General features: G+C 30.5%; 1 protein-coding gene and 3 non-coding genes across 4 annotated transcripts; 1 reads left to right on the top strand and 3 right to left on the bottom strand.

Annotated features, from left to right (window-relative positions):
• Window positions 1–933: 933 nt before the first annotated feature.
• LOC100794203 (type I inositol polyphosphate 5-phosphatase 2) lies at window positions 934–7,227 on the top strand. The gene is made up of 11 exons (XM_003549924.5): window positions 934–1,373; window positions 1,465–1,570; window positions 1,673–1,759; window positions 2,105–2,192; window positions 2,282–2,386; window positions 3,632–4,448; window positions 4,758–4,942; window positions 5,357–5,465; window positions 5,661–5,809; window positions 6,045–6,300; window positions 6,944–7,227. Exons 1-10 carry the CDS (start codon window positions 1,344–1,346, stop codon window positions 6,256–6,258), a joined length of 1,890 nt encoding a protein of 629 aa, XP_003549972.1. The 5' UTR covers window positions 934–1,343; the 3' UTR covers window positions 6,259–6,300; window positions 6,944–7,227.
• Window positions 7,228–8,012: 785 nt separating this feature from the next.
• On the bottom strand, window positions 8,013–8,102 carry LOC113000016 (small nucleolar RNA Z101). Its single transcript, XR_003265289.1, has one exon. It is a non-coding gene; the product is annotated as a small nucleolar RNA Z101 (small nucleolar RNA).
• A 129-nt stretch (window positions 8,103–8,231) lies between these two features.
• LOC113000026 (small nucleolar RNA snoR14) lies at window positions 8,232–8,316 on the bottom strand. The gene has a single exon (XR_003265299.1). It is a non-coding gene; the product is annotated as a small nucleolar RNA snoR14 (small nucleolar RNA).
• A 159-nt stretch (window positions 8,317–8,475) lies between these two features.
• Window positions 8,476–8,565, bottom strand: LOC113000019 (small nucleolar RNA U61). The gene has a single exon (XR_003265292.1). It is a non-coding gene; the product is annotated as a small nucleolar RNA U61 (small nucleolar RNA).
• Window positions 8,566–14,822: the final 6,257 nt, after the last annotated feature.

Below are 14,822 nucleotides of genomic sequence, written 5' to 3' on the forward strand. Positions count from 1 at the left end.
ATTCAAAGGTTGTCAATTTCTCAACCTGTTCTGCATGGAAGAAGAAGAAGAAAATAATAATAATAATAATAATAATATTGGTCGACTAGCTCATTGATTAACCAATGAGTCTACAGCTGTTGTTGACATAATGAATCCTAATCAGTTCACACTCTGGTTAGTTGCCTATTTGATCTAAGCATCCATTAATTAAATTAATAATTAAGTCTCAAGTCTCACAACTCTGGTTTTGTTTATTTATTAGATTGTTCCTTGTTAAAAGAACCTTCCCCTTTTGTGGGGTCATTAGCAAATCTTGGCTGTGATTGAACACTTGATTTGTATGTATCCTTGCTTTTGGTTCCCTGTCGTCATCAGTTTTGGTATTTGCTGATGTATGAATTTCTACATTTTTGTGGCACTGGTAAATCAGCAAGTAGTAGTAGTAGGAGTAACAAGATATAGGTATGTGCATTATTGTTCTAATAATAATATACAATTAATCATTTGGATTTTTTTTATGGTTTGGGCTAGATTTTGCTATTAGCTAGTTGTTTAATTTAATATGAAACATAATATAAATAAATACATATTTGGTTACTGGCAATGAATACTATATTAGTCCAACGGTTTTGTTTGTTGGTGCTGGCTCCATGATTTATCTTTTATAGAGAAATTATATTTTCTCAATTTCTTCATTGTATAATTACGAAAAAAAATAGAAAGAAAAGAAAAAAGTGTGATAAGTGATCATTGATGGAATATGAGGAAAAAATAGTGCTATAGAGAAGTGTTACACCAAGAGTATAACTCTTTATATATATATATATATATATATATATATATATATATATATATATATATATATATATATATATATATATATATCCTTTTAAATGTGACATTTAGTGTTATTGGATTTCCTTTTTAGGTTTCTCCCGAAATATCAATTAATGAGAGCGTTTTCCTTTTAGTACTTTCTTTTCCTGTGTTTTTATTATCATTCAGACAATTCAGAAGTGCAGTGAGGACCAGTATTATTCTTTGTTTTCTTTTCTCCTTCTGCAAGTTGTGGATGTGGATATCTGGCTATAATGCTATATAGTCACACATTTTCTGTCTTTTTCTTTTTGGCTCTATAGAGGATCTCCCTTCTATTGTGCACTCAAATAACTCCAACTTTGTTTTGTTAATTGTTACAATCTGAGAAATACCACTTTTTTTAAATATTGGCTGTCAAATAGTGCCTAAAACATGTCAGTGACTGTTTCCATATTTAAGAGCTAGAGCTCTGAAAGTCTTAATACACAGTACACAAAACAAGTGCTTTTTTGGTTCAGTTATAGTATTTTTGACCTGAGGCAATGAAAACAAGGAGAGGAAAACGCTCAGAGGTAAGCATCAACATGCCTCGTATACTTATCTCTGACTTGTGTTTAAGGATAACTATTTTTCTTAGAAGCTTCTAATGTTGTCTCATTGCAGGCCTTTTGGCCTTCCCTTGTGATGAAGAAATGGTTAAACATAAAGCCAAAGGTGTATGATTTTAGTGAAGACGAAGTGGACACTGAAACTGAGAGTGAAGATGATGGTATGCTTTAGGCTATATTATATGCTTTTTCCTGTTTAACTTGATCTTTTTCTTTCTCTTTTTCATTTTTTTCCCTTCTTTGTTCTTTCAATTCTCCTTCAGCTTGCTCTCTTAAAGATTCAAGACTTGGCGTGCGTGAAGATAATCGTCCACTTAGAACACAATCCATATTCCCAAGTCAAATATCAGGCAAATACTTTATTCCTTTGCATTACTATGGTTCTTTAAAGGAAGAATATGTGCTCTTTGCTTTTATACACCTTCTGTCATTGCTTGCTTTGGAGGACATGAAAAACCTGTGTTCTTATGTGTTGATCTTTATGGTGCAAGTATGGAGCTAAAATGTTCCTTGGAAAAACAAAGGAAGTCTAAAGCAAATTCCAAATATGTTACTGACTGCAAAGTATATGGAATTAAATTCTTAGGCCAACTAGCTTGACTAGTTTTGTGAACTTTCAAATGATTGACTGTTTTTGAGACTTGATTGAGTTCAGATTGTTAAAATCACCATAATATGTTGATTTTGTAATTCAGACACACCGTGTAAGGGCTACAATACAAAACATAGAAGAGGGAAATCAGAAACTCTGCGTGTTCAATACATAAATACAAAGGAACTGAGGTATGGTGGTAGTAGTCAAGTTATGTGTTGTGTTGTGTTACTAATTTAATGATATTAATGAAATGCATCATAAAATGGTTATTTTGCAGGGTAACAATTGGCACATGGAATGTTGCTGGAAGAGCTCCAAGTAAGGATCTTGACATTGAGGACTGGCTTTGTACCAATGAGCCAGCAGATATTTACATTATTGGGTAAGTAGTTTCTCTATAGTTGCCTAATGTTTTACTATTTCTACCATGTTCAGGGTGCACACATGTCCTATGTTTGCTTCTTCAACATAATGAACAAGTTTTTGGATCATTCAAGAGATTTTAGGCAGAACTTGATGAGCTTACATTTCATCATATATATAACCTGATATGCTATATAGATTTATTTTTTCACATCTTGTTTATGATAAAGTTCATGGAGTTAGACTTTTGCTATGTGCATTAATTTCACATGATTGTCTTTCTCCCCTATTTATGTGTTTTTTTAATATTTAAATAGAGTGAGCCTTCTTTTATTGAATAAATCCATAAAAAAGAATATGCGACTTATGGCAATACCCCCCTTTCATATGCAATTATGTAAAGTGATCTGATTGATCATAAGTTCATGTTTTTAGATGGAAATGCCTATTTATCTCCAAAACAATGATTTTAAGAATAAAAGAAAGATATCATGTTCTTATATGTAGAGGAACACCTTTTTGCTATATTTAAGCTCATTCCAAGCCTCTAAAAAAATCACCAGTTCAGAAGAGATAAACACGAAATGAGAATACTAGTAACATATATTCTCTATCACATTTTTTGTTAACACTCTCTGTTATATAAAATTGAAATTTGTTGAAACATAACTGTGTGTGGCCTATACCTTATCTAATAAACCTTATTTGTTGCAACAATCTTTATTGACTAGTAATTTAATCTAAAAATTTGGTGCAACTGGTCTGCAACAGAGAAAAGAAGAGAGAGAAGGTACAATCTCTGAGGCGTGTGGAGACACTTAAGGTATAGGTTCAATTTTCCTGCCAATCTCTATAAAAACTGGATGCAATAGGGTGTCTTGGTGAATCCCATTCAAGATATAATTTATATAAAGGTTGGCAAGAGAATAGAACCTAACATGCCTTGAAGACTTGCACCTTCTCTCTCTTATATCTTGCAGATCAGTTGCACCAAACCTTTATACTAGTCAATAAAGATTGTTCCAACATTATTCATGATATTATAGTTTTTGATAAATTTTAACAAATAAAAAATTGTGTTAGAAAAAAGTGTCTTGTGTTGCAAACTTTCTATCACTCATCAACATGAAATTTCTGTGACCTTATCATGTTAAAACTCAACATGAAGGGTCCCATTTATGCATCTTTAGATTGTTTATAAAATTGGTCTTCTGATGCCTTTTGTGCGATTGGCTTCCACACTAATAACTTCTCTCAACAACAGTTTCCAAGAGGTTGTCCCCCTGAGTGCTGGAAATGTTCTAGGGGCTGAGGATAACACACCCATCCGCAAATGGGAAGCGATCATCCGAAGAACTCTAAACAAATCTTCTGAACCTGAAAGCAAGCACAAAAGCTACAGTGCCCCTCATTCTCCTGTTCAAAAAACTTCTTCTTCTGCTTCTGTTAATGCTCTAGCAGACAGTGTAGATGTTAATCCACTAGACATGATGAATGAGGAGTATTTAGGAACTTTTGACAATGATGATCTAGAACAAGAGGAAGTGAAAAGCAGCATATTCGGTATAGGAAAGAATTTACAGCTGAGGAAAATACATGACATTGATCTTCAGACTATACTTGACTGGCCTGAACGTCCATTAGATGCAACTCCACATACTGATTCCAGTCCGAAATTGCGCCGAGTACTAAGCAGCTCAGAGAGAACCGGCTTTAGCTGGACAGATACTGCTTCAAAATATTCGAATGCAATGAAACGGTCACACCATAGTTCTGGAAATTTGGGCTTGTTATGGAAAGAGCAGAAAGTGATGCCTGAAGAAGTAATTGATATTATTGACGACTTATCTGACATGCTATCAGACGAGGAAGATGATGATGATTATTTTGAAGTAGCAAATGACAAAGAAGTTAATGGAATAAGTAAGGTGAAATCTCATCGTAAATATGTCCGGATTGTCAGCAAGCAGATGGTAGGAATATATGTGTCTGTTTGGGTGCAAAGGAGGTTGAGAAGGCACATTAATAACTTGAAAGTTTCTCCAGTTGGAGTTGGTCTTATGGGCTACATGGGAAACAAGGTAATGTAGTAATGCACATTTTCACACTTAATTTGACATCATTTTAACATAGGTGTATATTTAATTGGTTCCAAGACAATAGGAATTTCAATGTCAAAGTGTTAACAAGAAGACATCATTGAACTTTTAAGTAGTATAGTATGTGATAATTGAATGCATTGTTGAGTATAGTATGCAATGTGACCGGTGGCAGACTATGTGCATTGCTATATGTAGAACACAAGAAAACTTACATTATGTTTTGAGTTAGAACATGTTGACTCTAACCTGAGTGGATGTGATACTGATAACAAATTGTGTCTTATGCAGGGGTCTGTTTCAGTTAGTATGTCTCTCTTTCAGTCACGTTTGTGCTTTGTTTGTTCCCATCTGACTTCTGGCCAGAAGGATGGGGCAGAAATAAGACGAAACGCAGACGTTCATGAAATTCTCCGCCGCACTTGTTTCTCATCCGTCTTTGATACAGATCAACCACAAACAATCCCATCTCATGAGTAAGTTTACTTTATGTTGAAAGTTGTCCTTTACAATCACCTTTTGAGCTTCATAAAACAAAAAGGCTGCTAGAAAGATGTAAAAATAACCAAGGACTGTGCGTGTTGAACAGTTTGACAAAAAATAATGTATGTTAAATTTTAATCTATAGACATTTAAAAAAGAATCTAGTATCAACAAAGATGTTGAATGGAGAAATAACTAGAGTCAACTGAAGAGATTACATGCAAGTAAAAAGTCTAATTTGATTTCTAAGTAAACAGAACAACTGTAGGCTAAAACACAGATGAGGAGAAAATACTTTGCTGAATGAAGGAACATAAGTGATTCATAGAAAATGGTGATATATAATATGTTTACTGTTGCTGATATGAACATCATGGATTCATTGATGGCTTGTTCCCTGCCAACAGTCAAATTTTCTGGTTTGGGGATTTGAATTATCGTATCAATATGATGGATGGGGAGGTTCGAAAGCTGGTAGCTCTAAAGAATTGGGATGAACTGATGAATTACGATCAGGTGAGAATGGTGAAACTTAAGACTAGACTAATGGTCTCAAAAGTGATATTATAGAAAATTTGCATCCTACAAAATCTAGGCCTAGAGATGCAAAAGAGGTTTGAAGTGTTAGCACCAATCATGGATTCATTTGTTGATCTACACATGATTTTTTAGCAAGAATTTTCTAATTGCTTCACCTGATTTGCATTGCAGCTAAGTAATGAATTACGTAGTGGTCATGTGTTTGATGGATGGAAAGAGGGGTTGATAAACTTCCCACCCACATACAAGTATGATTTTAATTCTGATAAATACATTGGTGAGAACCCAAAAGAAGGGGAAAAGAAGAGATCTCCAGCCTGGTAAGTGCAAACTTGTCAATGTTTTGTTGGTTATGCATTTGATACTTCTTGTCCATTATAATATATTAAGATAAGTGACCCTAGGTAAGATTATAAGTGTGATGGATTTTTTTATCCGCAAATGTTAGTTGTTAGTTGTTAGTTATTAGTTTTTTATTAGTAGAGGAAATCGAACCCATCACCTTTGTCCCCCTCTCTTTCTTTTCATCACTAAGTCAACCTTATATGCCTGCAGGTGTGATCGTATATTGTGGTTAGGAAAAGGAATAAAGCAACTTCAATACAGGCGTTCAGAAAATAAGCTCTCAGATCATCGACCAGTTAATTCAATATTCGCTGTTGATGTTGAAGTATTTGACCACCGCAAACTACAACGAGCACTGAATTTTACAAATGCAGCAGTACACCCTGAGGTTTTCCTTAAAGAAGATGGAGATTGGTCATATTAGATATCCACCAAAGATTGGGGTCTATAAACATACTAATTACCGGTAAATATACATTTCCATCTTCTTTCTCTCTTCAAGAGCTGTAGGAAATGCTTTAGGACGATACAGATAAAAGAATAATAGTCCATTAATATATGAAAGCCCAGACACCTCTCTTGGTCAATACTTGTCCCATAATTCTTAAAAGATATCTAATTCAAAAGCTACATTTTGTTGCCTTTTTGAACATTTGAGCCGTTACCCTTTACATATTTAATATACTTAAAATTTTTTATAGAAGATTGGTTTAAAAAGACAAGTATATCCCATCAATTTAGATATTTTGTTATATATTATTCATATTTTATTTAATTAAAATATCTTTATTTATGTATGTATACAATGTCCTGTGTCCTATATTTTAGACATTAATTATATCAAAATGTTCATATTTATATACCATGTTGGATATCTGTGTTAGAGTTCATGCTTCATCCTCCATCAAGGTGCATATCACATCAGTTGAACTTCTTTTTTTGTAAAAGTCAAAGGTGGCAGTAATAATTACCACAGTCTTGTTCTGGATCAACATTATATTTATAGTAACTTCATCACAAAAATGGACTAGTTTCCTCCAAATCAGTTTGGTTCAAAAAACATTAACAGATAACTAATACCTATTTTTTATCGATGTTTGTCTCTGCAGGGTGAAAGAAAATGGGCTTTAGCTTTGAAGTCAGACAGATAATGAAAAAGATGTCAAATTTTAAGGGCACACTCACCACAAGTTCTGCAGGCAGTTCCTTTTTTAATCTCTTTTCGGAGTCTTAATCATTACATTAGAGATAGTTATAACAAGCAAATGTACATAGGCATACATTAGGATATTGTGTGACACTGAGTTTTTTTTTCCTCTGCATTGTGTGACACTTTATTTCTTTTTTTTTTTTCTTTCTCTGTATTTAGCATCCGAAAACAATGTTTGTCCAATTTTGATCTAATTAGCTTCCAAGTTAAATCTTAATATATCTTTTGACTAATAAACCTTTTGTTACCAATGTAGACACAACAATAACGTGATAATTTTTAGAGTATCTTTAGTACTTATCTGTAATATTAGATATCATTTTGAGATCATATATCATTATTTAGTGGGATGTATAGTGTTAGATAGGATTCAATATCTCTTTTATCATTTATTCAACGGTAGAACTCAATGAATCTTGAACTTTTAGGAGGTATTTGTTATGAGGGCATAAAAAAGTTAATCATGAATATATTTTATTTCCAAGAAAGACATAATTTCATATTTTATCAATATTTGATCCGACAGATAAGACAAAGTGGAATTGAAGGAAAAATTTGTCAATTATACTTACTTGAATCCATTTGACAAGGAAAAAAATAAAACCAAAGTTAAAATTGGAATTGGAGAATTAGAATTGAAAATTGGGAATGACAAATTAATAACGAGAGAGAACAAGAAATTGTTTGAGAAATGTGAAGAACAATGAGTCAATTTATAAGATTTTCTTTGGCCAATTTTTTCATATTATAACAAAAAACGAAGCTACTTCTTTCTTTCAAAATCAACCATTCTTTGGCCAATTTCGTGTCTGTCTGCGTGATCCATTGTAAAACAAATTCTGTTATTAAAATGCTCCAGATTTCCTTAGAAATTTATATCATCTACAAAAGAAATTAACTGGAATACCACTGAAACAAACAAATATAGACATCAGTCTCCAATCATTTGTAGTGAATAATGACAAAGTTGTGGGCATCAGTTCTCCAAGGTGATATAGCATCAATGAAATTCAGACGCAAATTACCCATTTGATAATGAGACTCATCACATGCCCATTCACAATTTTGATTTTAATCTTCAATAAACTCAAGTTGAACATTCAAAATTTCAGATTAAAAGACTGGGAACAAAAACCTAGAAATTCTAAAACCAAACAAAAAAAAAATAGAAAGAGGGAACAAAGATAGCGATCAGAACCTGTCGGGATTCATGAATACATCACACAAATATCAGCGGATTGACAGACAAATGAATTTCTATCATCACTTCGCTTAGCTTTTCCCTCTTAATCAAACTCAATTACAATTCAAATTATCCTCAACAAATTGATAAATCTCTCAATTAAGAGAAATTTTTTTAAAAAAAATTAAACAATAGATAATTTACAAAACACTTAAAATAGCAATCAAAGGTTAAAAAAATTGAATGTTGAGCTCAGAACTTCTTAGAGGAATTGCGCCGTCACCGACGAGCAAAACATATCACTCGCCTCCGGCACAGATAAATCTTCATCACGGACTCAAAATACTCGCCTTTAGCAAAAGAAATTCAGGAAAAACAAAACCACGTTGTTCAGCACCAAATTTAACAGCGCCAAGGGCTAAATCTAGAAGAAATGAACAGTAGCAACAGAACAACAAAAAGAAGGAATACAGTTGAAGAGAACTAAAACTAGAAATCGCCACTGTTTAATGGACTTTTGAACGAAAAGGGTGAAATTGGCAACAATTTATAGATACAAATTAGGGTTTTATCATTTTAGGCAATGCTAGGGTTCCTCTCGGGAAGGTAGACCCGGTTGGATCGGGTAGGTTACATGAACCTTTTCTAGGCCCAACAAGCAGTGTATACTATCAGTACTTGATTAGTTGGGGAGAGTTGTTATTGACACTATCACTTTTGCTAATGACACAATCCACTCAAATGGATTCAGATTGGTTTTGACAAAATTTAGGACCCAACCCAGTCAAATTTGATTGGTTAACATTGATTTGGTTTTCACAATTTTTTTTTAAACCAACTCATTCATGACTGATTTGGTTCGATTTGGGGTAACAAATTATCCATTTGATTTTTTTTTTCTTAGAACTAGTATTTTATATCATGATTCTTTTAAATATCCAATACAATTAACACAACATTATCAAATGTCTGAAAGTAGTACAATTGATTCATTTAGCACCATCAACATAATATTCTAAAATAGACTAATACAAATTAAAACAAAATATTTTTTAACGAGATTTACTATAATAGTCCAAAACATAATTATTTTCTACAAACTAATTTCTTGCCACCAGATTTGCTACAACCACATTTGTTGAAACAAATGAACAAAATATGACCTATTGATATTATAAACATGGTAAAAAAAATAAATATGAAAAAAGGTTAAACAAATAATAATCTAGCCAATGTTGAGCACAAGTAGGACTCAAGGAACTTGCAAGTCATTCAATCTTTTCCGCTTCATTTATTTCAACTTGCAAGTCATTAACATTTTGCTTAGTAGATCTGAGCCAATTTTGAGCACAAGTAGGACTCACGGAACTACGAAATGAATCTAGAATTTTATCCCCTATACTAAATGCAGACTCAGATATGATATAGTATACACAGGAATAACTAATATATCTCTAGCCATACAGTAAAGAATATAATATTTGAATGCTTTCAATTTCCACCAATTCAAAATATTAAACTTAGCATGGTCATCTTCAACATCATCCTCCAAATACTTATCTAACTCATTTTTTTGCACTTCACCCTGTTTTTTTCTTCATTTTCATTCTAAATTCATCATCTCAATCATCACCCTTATCACATATGTCATCATTATGTTGTGAGGTCATGTTTGAAGTCAATGTACTAGAATTGACTGAATTGCTACTAGAATGAGAAATGAGATGTTCTAGTATATATTGTTGAATCAGTTTATGAATGAGGTCTTTCAATTTTTTTATCATGTTCATACTCTTTTCAATATCATACATACGATTAAAACAAAATTGAATGTACTCACATTTATAGGATCAAGAAAAACAACAACAAACAAAAGATAGTTAATTCCACCACTTTTCCAATATTTATTAAACTCTAACTACATATTTGTTGTCATCCTTTGTATCACTAAGTCATCACTATGCCTCCACTTATTTAGTCATTTTTGAATATTAATTAGCTTCTAAAAAAATGTTAGCAGTAACATGCAATGACCCAGAAAAAGAAAGAGTTGCATCATAGAAAGTTTTCAAAAAGCTAATAAAAACACAAGCATGTTGCTAATCAATCTCTTTGGGACATCCTTCCCCTTCACTAGATATGAGATTTAACACATGCAGCCTTAACATACTCGCAGCGATAAAATGCATGCTCATATTTTTCAGCAATATCTAACATCAAATAAGTAGAGTTCCACCTAGTTGGTACATCAAGTATTAACATGATCTTAGTGGATACACTTACTTCTTCAGCACACCTCTTAAAACTTGCAAATCGACTTGGAGAAGACTTCACAAACTTACATGAAGCTCTTATTTTTCTAATGGATAGGTCAATTTCTTTCAATTCATCACTAATAATTAAATTTAAAATATGAGCAGAACATTACATATGCATGAACTCTCCATTCAACAAAGAATGTTTATTCCAAACACTCAATGCACTAACTAAATATGAAATAGCCAAATTATGAGCACTTGCATTATCCACTGTTACACAACAAACTTTTGAAATCCCTCATTCTTTTAAACAATTCTCTAGGGTTATCCCTATGGTTTCACTTTTGTGATTAGAAATCAAATAAAATTTCTATATTTTGTTATTCAACTCCTACCCTTCATCAATATAATGAGCTGTCACACACATGTAATTGCAATATCTAGCAATAGTGACACAAGAAGGAATTTTAAATTTAGGTTGAGCATCTTCCATGAACTTCCTAAACGCTTCATTTTCAACAAACTTAAAGGCAAGTTCATCAATAATTTTCATATTTGCAAGTGCTATTAGAGTATGCTATTGATTAAAATCAACAAGTTTCATACTAATTTTATTAGGGTCACTCTCACTCTCACTTCCAAAAATAATTGGTGCATATGATGCATTACAATACTTACATTGTTGGAACACATGTCTTCTCAAGTTAGAGGTTCCATAGATAGAACTAGTTGTTGCATATGATGCATTACAATACTTACAATAAGCCCTCTTACCTCTACTTATGCAGATTTAGGTTGTTGTTCCTGTCCTTGTTGTGGTGAAGTTTCATGTCCTTGTGGTTGTGTCTTAGTGGTTAAGTATGATATGAAGAGGGAACGCTAATTGGTGGAATTGGAGATAAATCATTAACACTCCTTGTATCACTTTTCTTTTCCCGTTGTCTCATTTGCAAATTCTAAAGAACCTATCAACAATAAAATAAAAAAATAGAAGTGGGTGAAAGTAACATGGACTTGTGGTGGTATTAGGAAGAAAATGAACAACAGAAGAAGCAACTTAAATTAACAACTCTTGACCTACACTTGAAATATTGATTATAGTACTTTGTTATTTCAAAAAATTAAACATGTAATAGTTTACAAAATTGTAGTAAATTTTCAATAGAGTAATCAAAAGACAAAAGACTCAACTACCTAGTACCTACTTTCTGAACATTATTAGCAAATAATATAACTGAGCAGAGTATATACCTTTGTGAAGGATCGTATAAAATGTTTCCTATCTTTCTGAGAGTATATACCTTTGTAAAAAATTAACTTTCCTATGCATACACTTTTCACCAATTCTACCCGTTAATCCCGAGTCTCTAAATGGAACAAGGTTTCACAATTAAAGCATATATCACAAAAGATTAAAAAAATCACACAAGAGAGGGCTTCATGGTTAATAATTATTTACAATGAAGGCAAGATTAGTCGACAATCATGAGTAATCTCAATTTACTTGATTCTTCTCTATTTCATTCCTTTTTAACCACGAAGCTTGGGGGGTTTCTCATTTTGCCATTAACTGAACTCTATCAAAACTCACTCAAATAATTATATGAAGATGACAATGTTTATAAATATGAAATTAATATTTCTGAGGCACACAACACAATAAAAAAATAAGTGGTATATAAAAAGAGTTGTTAATTATGTTGGTTGGTGAAGAAAATTCGAGAGTCGGAAGTGAATGTAAAGAAACATGAAATATGGTTTGTTGTGAAGTGAATGGATTGTTACCTGAGAAACAAAGCGGCACGGCAGAGTGGGAGTTCTCTTTTCAGTCCGGGTTTTGATGATTTTTATAACTATTCAAAAATTAGGTTAAACTCAAATTTTAGCCCTATATAAGAAAAAAAATCTTTTAAAATCAGTTCTTGTTATATATAAAGAAAAAATAGCATGATAATTGACCAATTTTATGAGTTATTTTTTAACAAAAGTATTTTTATTTAAAAAAATCTTCAACTAACATTTTTTATGGATTTTTCTTATCTCTTTTAACCTATCCTTTCCATTTTTTTAAAGTTTAATTTCAATATTTTTTAAAAATTTATCAATTGTTAAAATTAATCTTATATCACAATATAAGTTATTTATCATAAATTTTATTATATAAAAAACATTTATCACAACCTATTCTTGGATTTTTGCGATGACGGGATGGATTTATTACCCAACTTATCAAATTGTAACTATTTTATTAAAAGCACTAAAGGAAATAATGCATTACTACACCTTCCTCAAATTATATTTTAAGTTTTTAATATATATATATATATATATAATTTATATTTTAATTACGGATTCACGGGTAACGAATTTATAAATCTAAACATGTGACTCAAACCGTACATGAACAATTTTGGTCGATCCGATTCAATTTTGACCCAAATACATAAATGATTCAATCAAACCTGTTCAGATCAATTTGAATAAGTTCGAAATTTACGGGTGACACATACTCGTGAACACCCCTAAAGTGTATGCTTTTTAGTCATATTCCAAAATTATTGTTCGGACATAAACATGTTTCCTTTTCAAGTGGGATGAAAAAAATAATAAAAGTATGATTAAGTTATATGTACAATGAAATTGTATTTATGTTAATTCATTATTTTCAATCCCATATGTGTAATGGAAATATGATTCTATTGTACACATTACAACAATAGAAAAAAGTGAGTTGCCTTAAAATAATTAGATTCATTGTATCCACATGTTTAACTTGTCTCTTTTAAAAAGTTGGATTATTCTTTTAAACTCATTAACCAAGTTTGTCTCGTTTCATTTAATTTGTCGAGAAAACTTGTTAAAGTGAGTCGAAACAGGTTAATTCCTCAAACTTTTTTTTTCATTTTATTTAAAATACCATAGATAGATTTACATTAGAACTTGGGATTTTGTAGGATAACATGAAAATGGAAACTAAGTTGTTGTTTTTTTAAGGTTGGGAACTAATTTATAGAAACATTGATTTATCTGTTTGGTTGTCATACTATATGATAATCTTCTTTTAAATGCCACTCATACAAAATTTCATATTCAAATTTCGTTATAAAATATTTTAAATATTTATATTATCACTGCAGTAAAAAATATTTAGACATAAATAGGAAAAACTATTAAAATAACAGATAATATAATTAATCCAAAATAGTATTTGTTCTCATTTTTTTCATTGATGTTGTTCTACTACTCTTCTCTCAACAACAACAACATCACATACAATTTTATTAAACCCAAAGGATTGACACAATGATATAAGGTTCCATTAAGTTTAAATTAATGGGAATAATATATTTAACAAGAGAATTTCGTGTTTGATTATGGTTATGTGCAAAATTGTAGACCTGTGACAACCACACACCACGAATATGATTGGTATTTGATCTAATACAATTTTAATTACATCAAATGAGAGTCTTCAATTTATTAATCAATTCAAATCTTCAATAACATTATTATAAAAAAAACTTCAATAACATTGCATAATTAAAATTAATATCTTTAAAATCATTAAAAAAATATTTTTAAATAATTAACAACTATATCTATTTAATAAAAAATTACAATTTTTCAAAAAATTTAAAATAAATTTTAATATCGATAAGAAATACATTTAAAAATTATTACATATTAACATTATATAAAAAATAAATAAAATAAACAGATAAATTTTAATAATTATATAGTATTATATATTCATATTTATTATTTTTAGATTCTTTTTGAATTTAAATTTTTTATATAAAAAATAAATGTTTGGTCATACTATTTTTTCCTTTACTTCATATTGATTATGTGAGTAAAAAATTATAAGTGTAAAATTACTCACACTATTATTATGATTTGTTCAGAATGATATGACTATATGCTGTAAAATTATACTCATCTTTATGGTTGTAGAGTTAAGTAATTATTTTATATTTTTCTCTTATTTAAATGTTAACAAATATAAAATATATATTCTATACGAAGATATTTGATAAGTTACTTTAATAAATTATAATATTTGATATATTTTATTTTATAATGATAGTCTTATTACAAAAATTAACCATCAATATGTTTAATTTTTTTAAAAATATACATAATACTTAAAAAATCTATTTATGATGAATTGTTCATAATAAATTCTAAATTCATAACAAATTTTTAATTTTTTTTATCATGGACTGCTTTAATAAATTTTATTTTAAATAATTATAAAATTATATTTTATTATTTTTTATTATTAATTTATACATTTCATGTTGTTATTACATTAGTATTATTACTTGGAGAATGAG

This window comes from Glycine max, chromosome 17 (genome assembly GCF_000004515.6).
Source record: "Glycine max cultivar Williams 82 chromosome 17, Glycine_max_v4.0, whole genome shotgun sequence".
Lineage (NCBI taxonomy): Eukaryota > Viridiplantae > Streptophyta > Magnoliopsida > Fabales > Fabaceae > Glycine > Glycine max.

Excerpts from the sequence above, each read along its gene's own strand:
- LOC100794203 (XM_003549924.5), top strand. The coding sequence starts at position 1,344 with ATGAAAACAAGGAGAGGAAAACGCTCAGAG. Across the intron at positions 2,193-2,281 it reads ATAAATACAAAGGAACTGAG|GGTAACAATTGGCACATGGA; the intron begins GTATGGTGGTAG and ends GTTATTTTGCAG. Across the intron at positions 2,387-3,631 it reads GCAGATATTTACATTATTGG|TTTCCAAGAGGTTGTCCCCC; the intron begins GTAAGTAGTTTC and ends TCTCAACAACAG.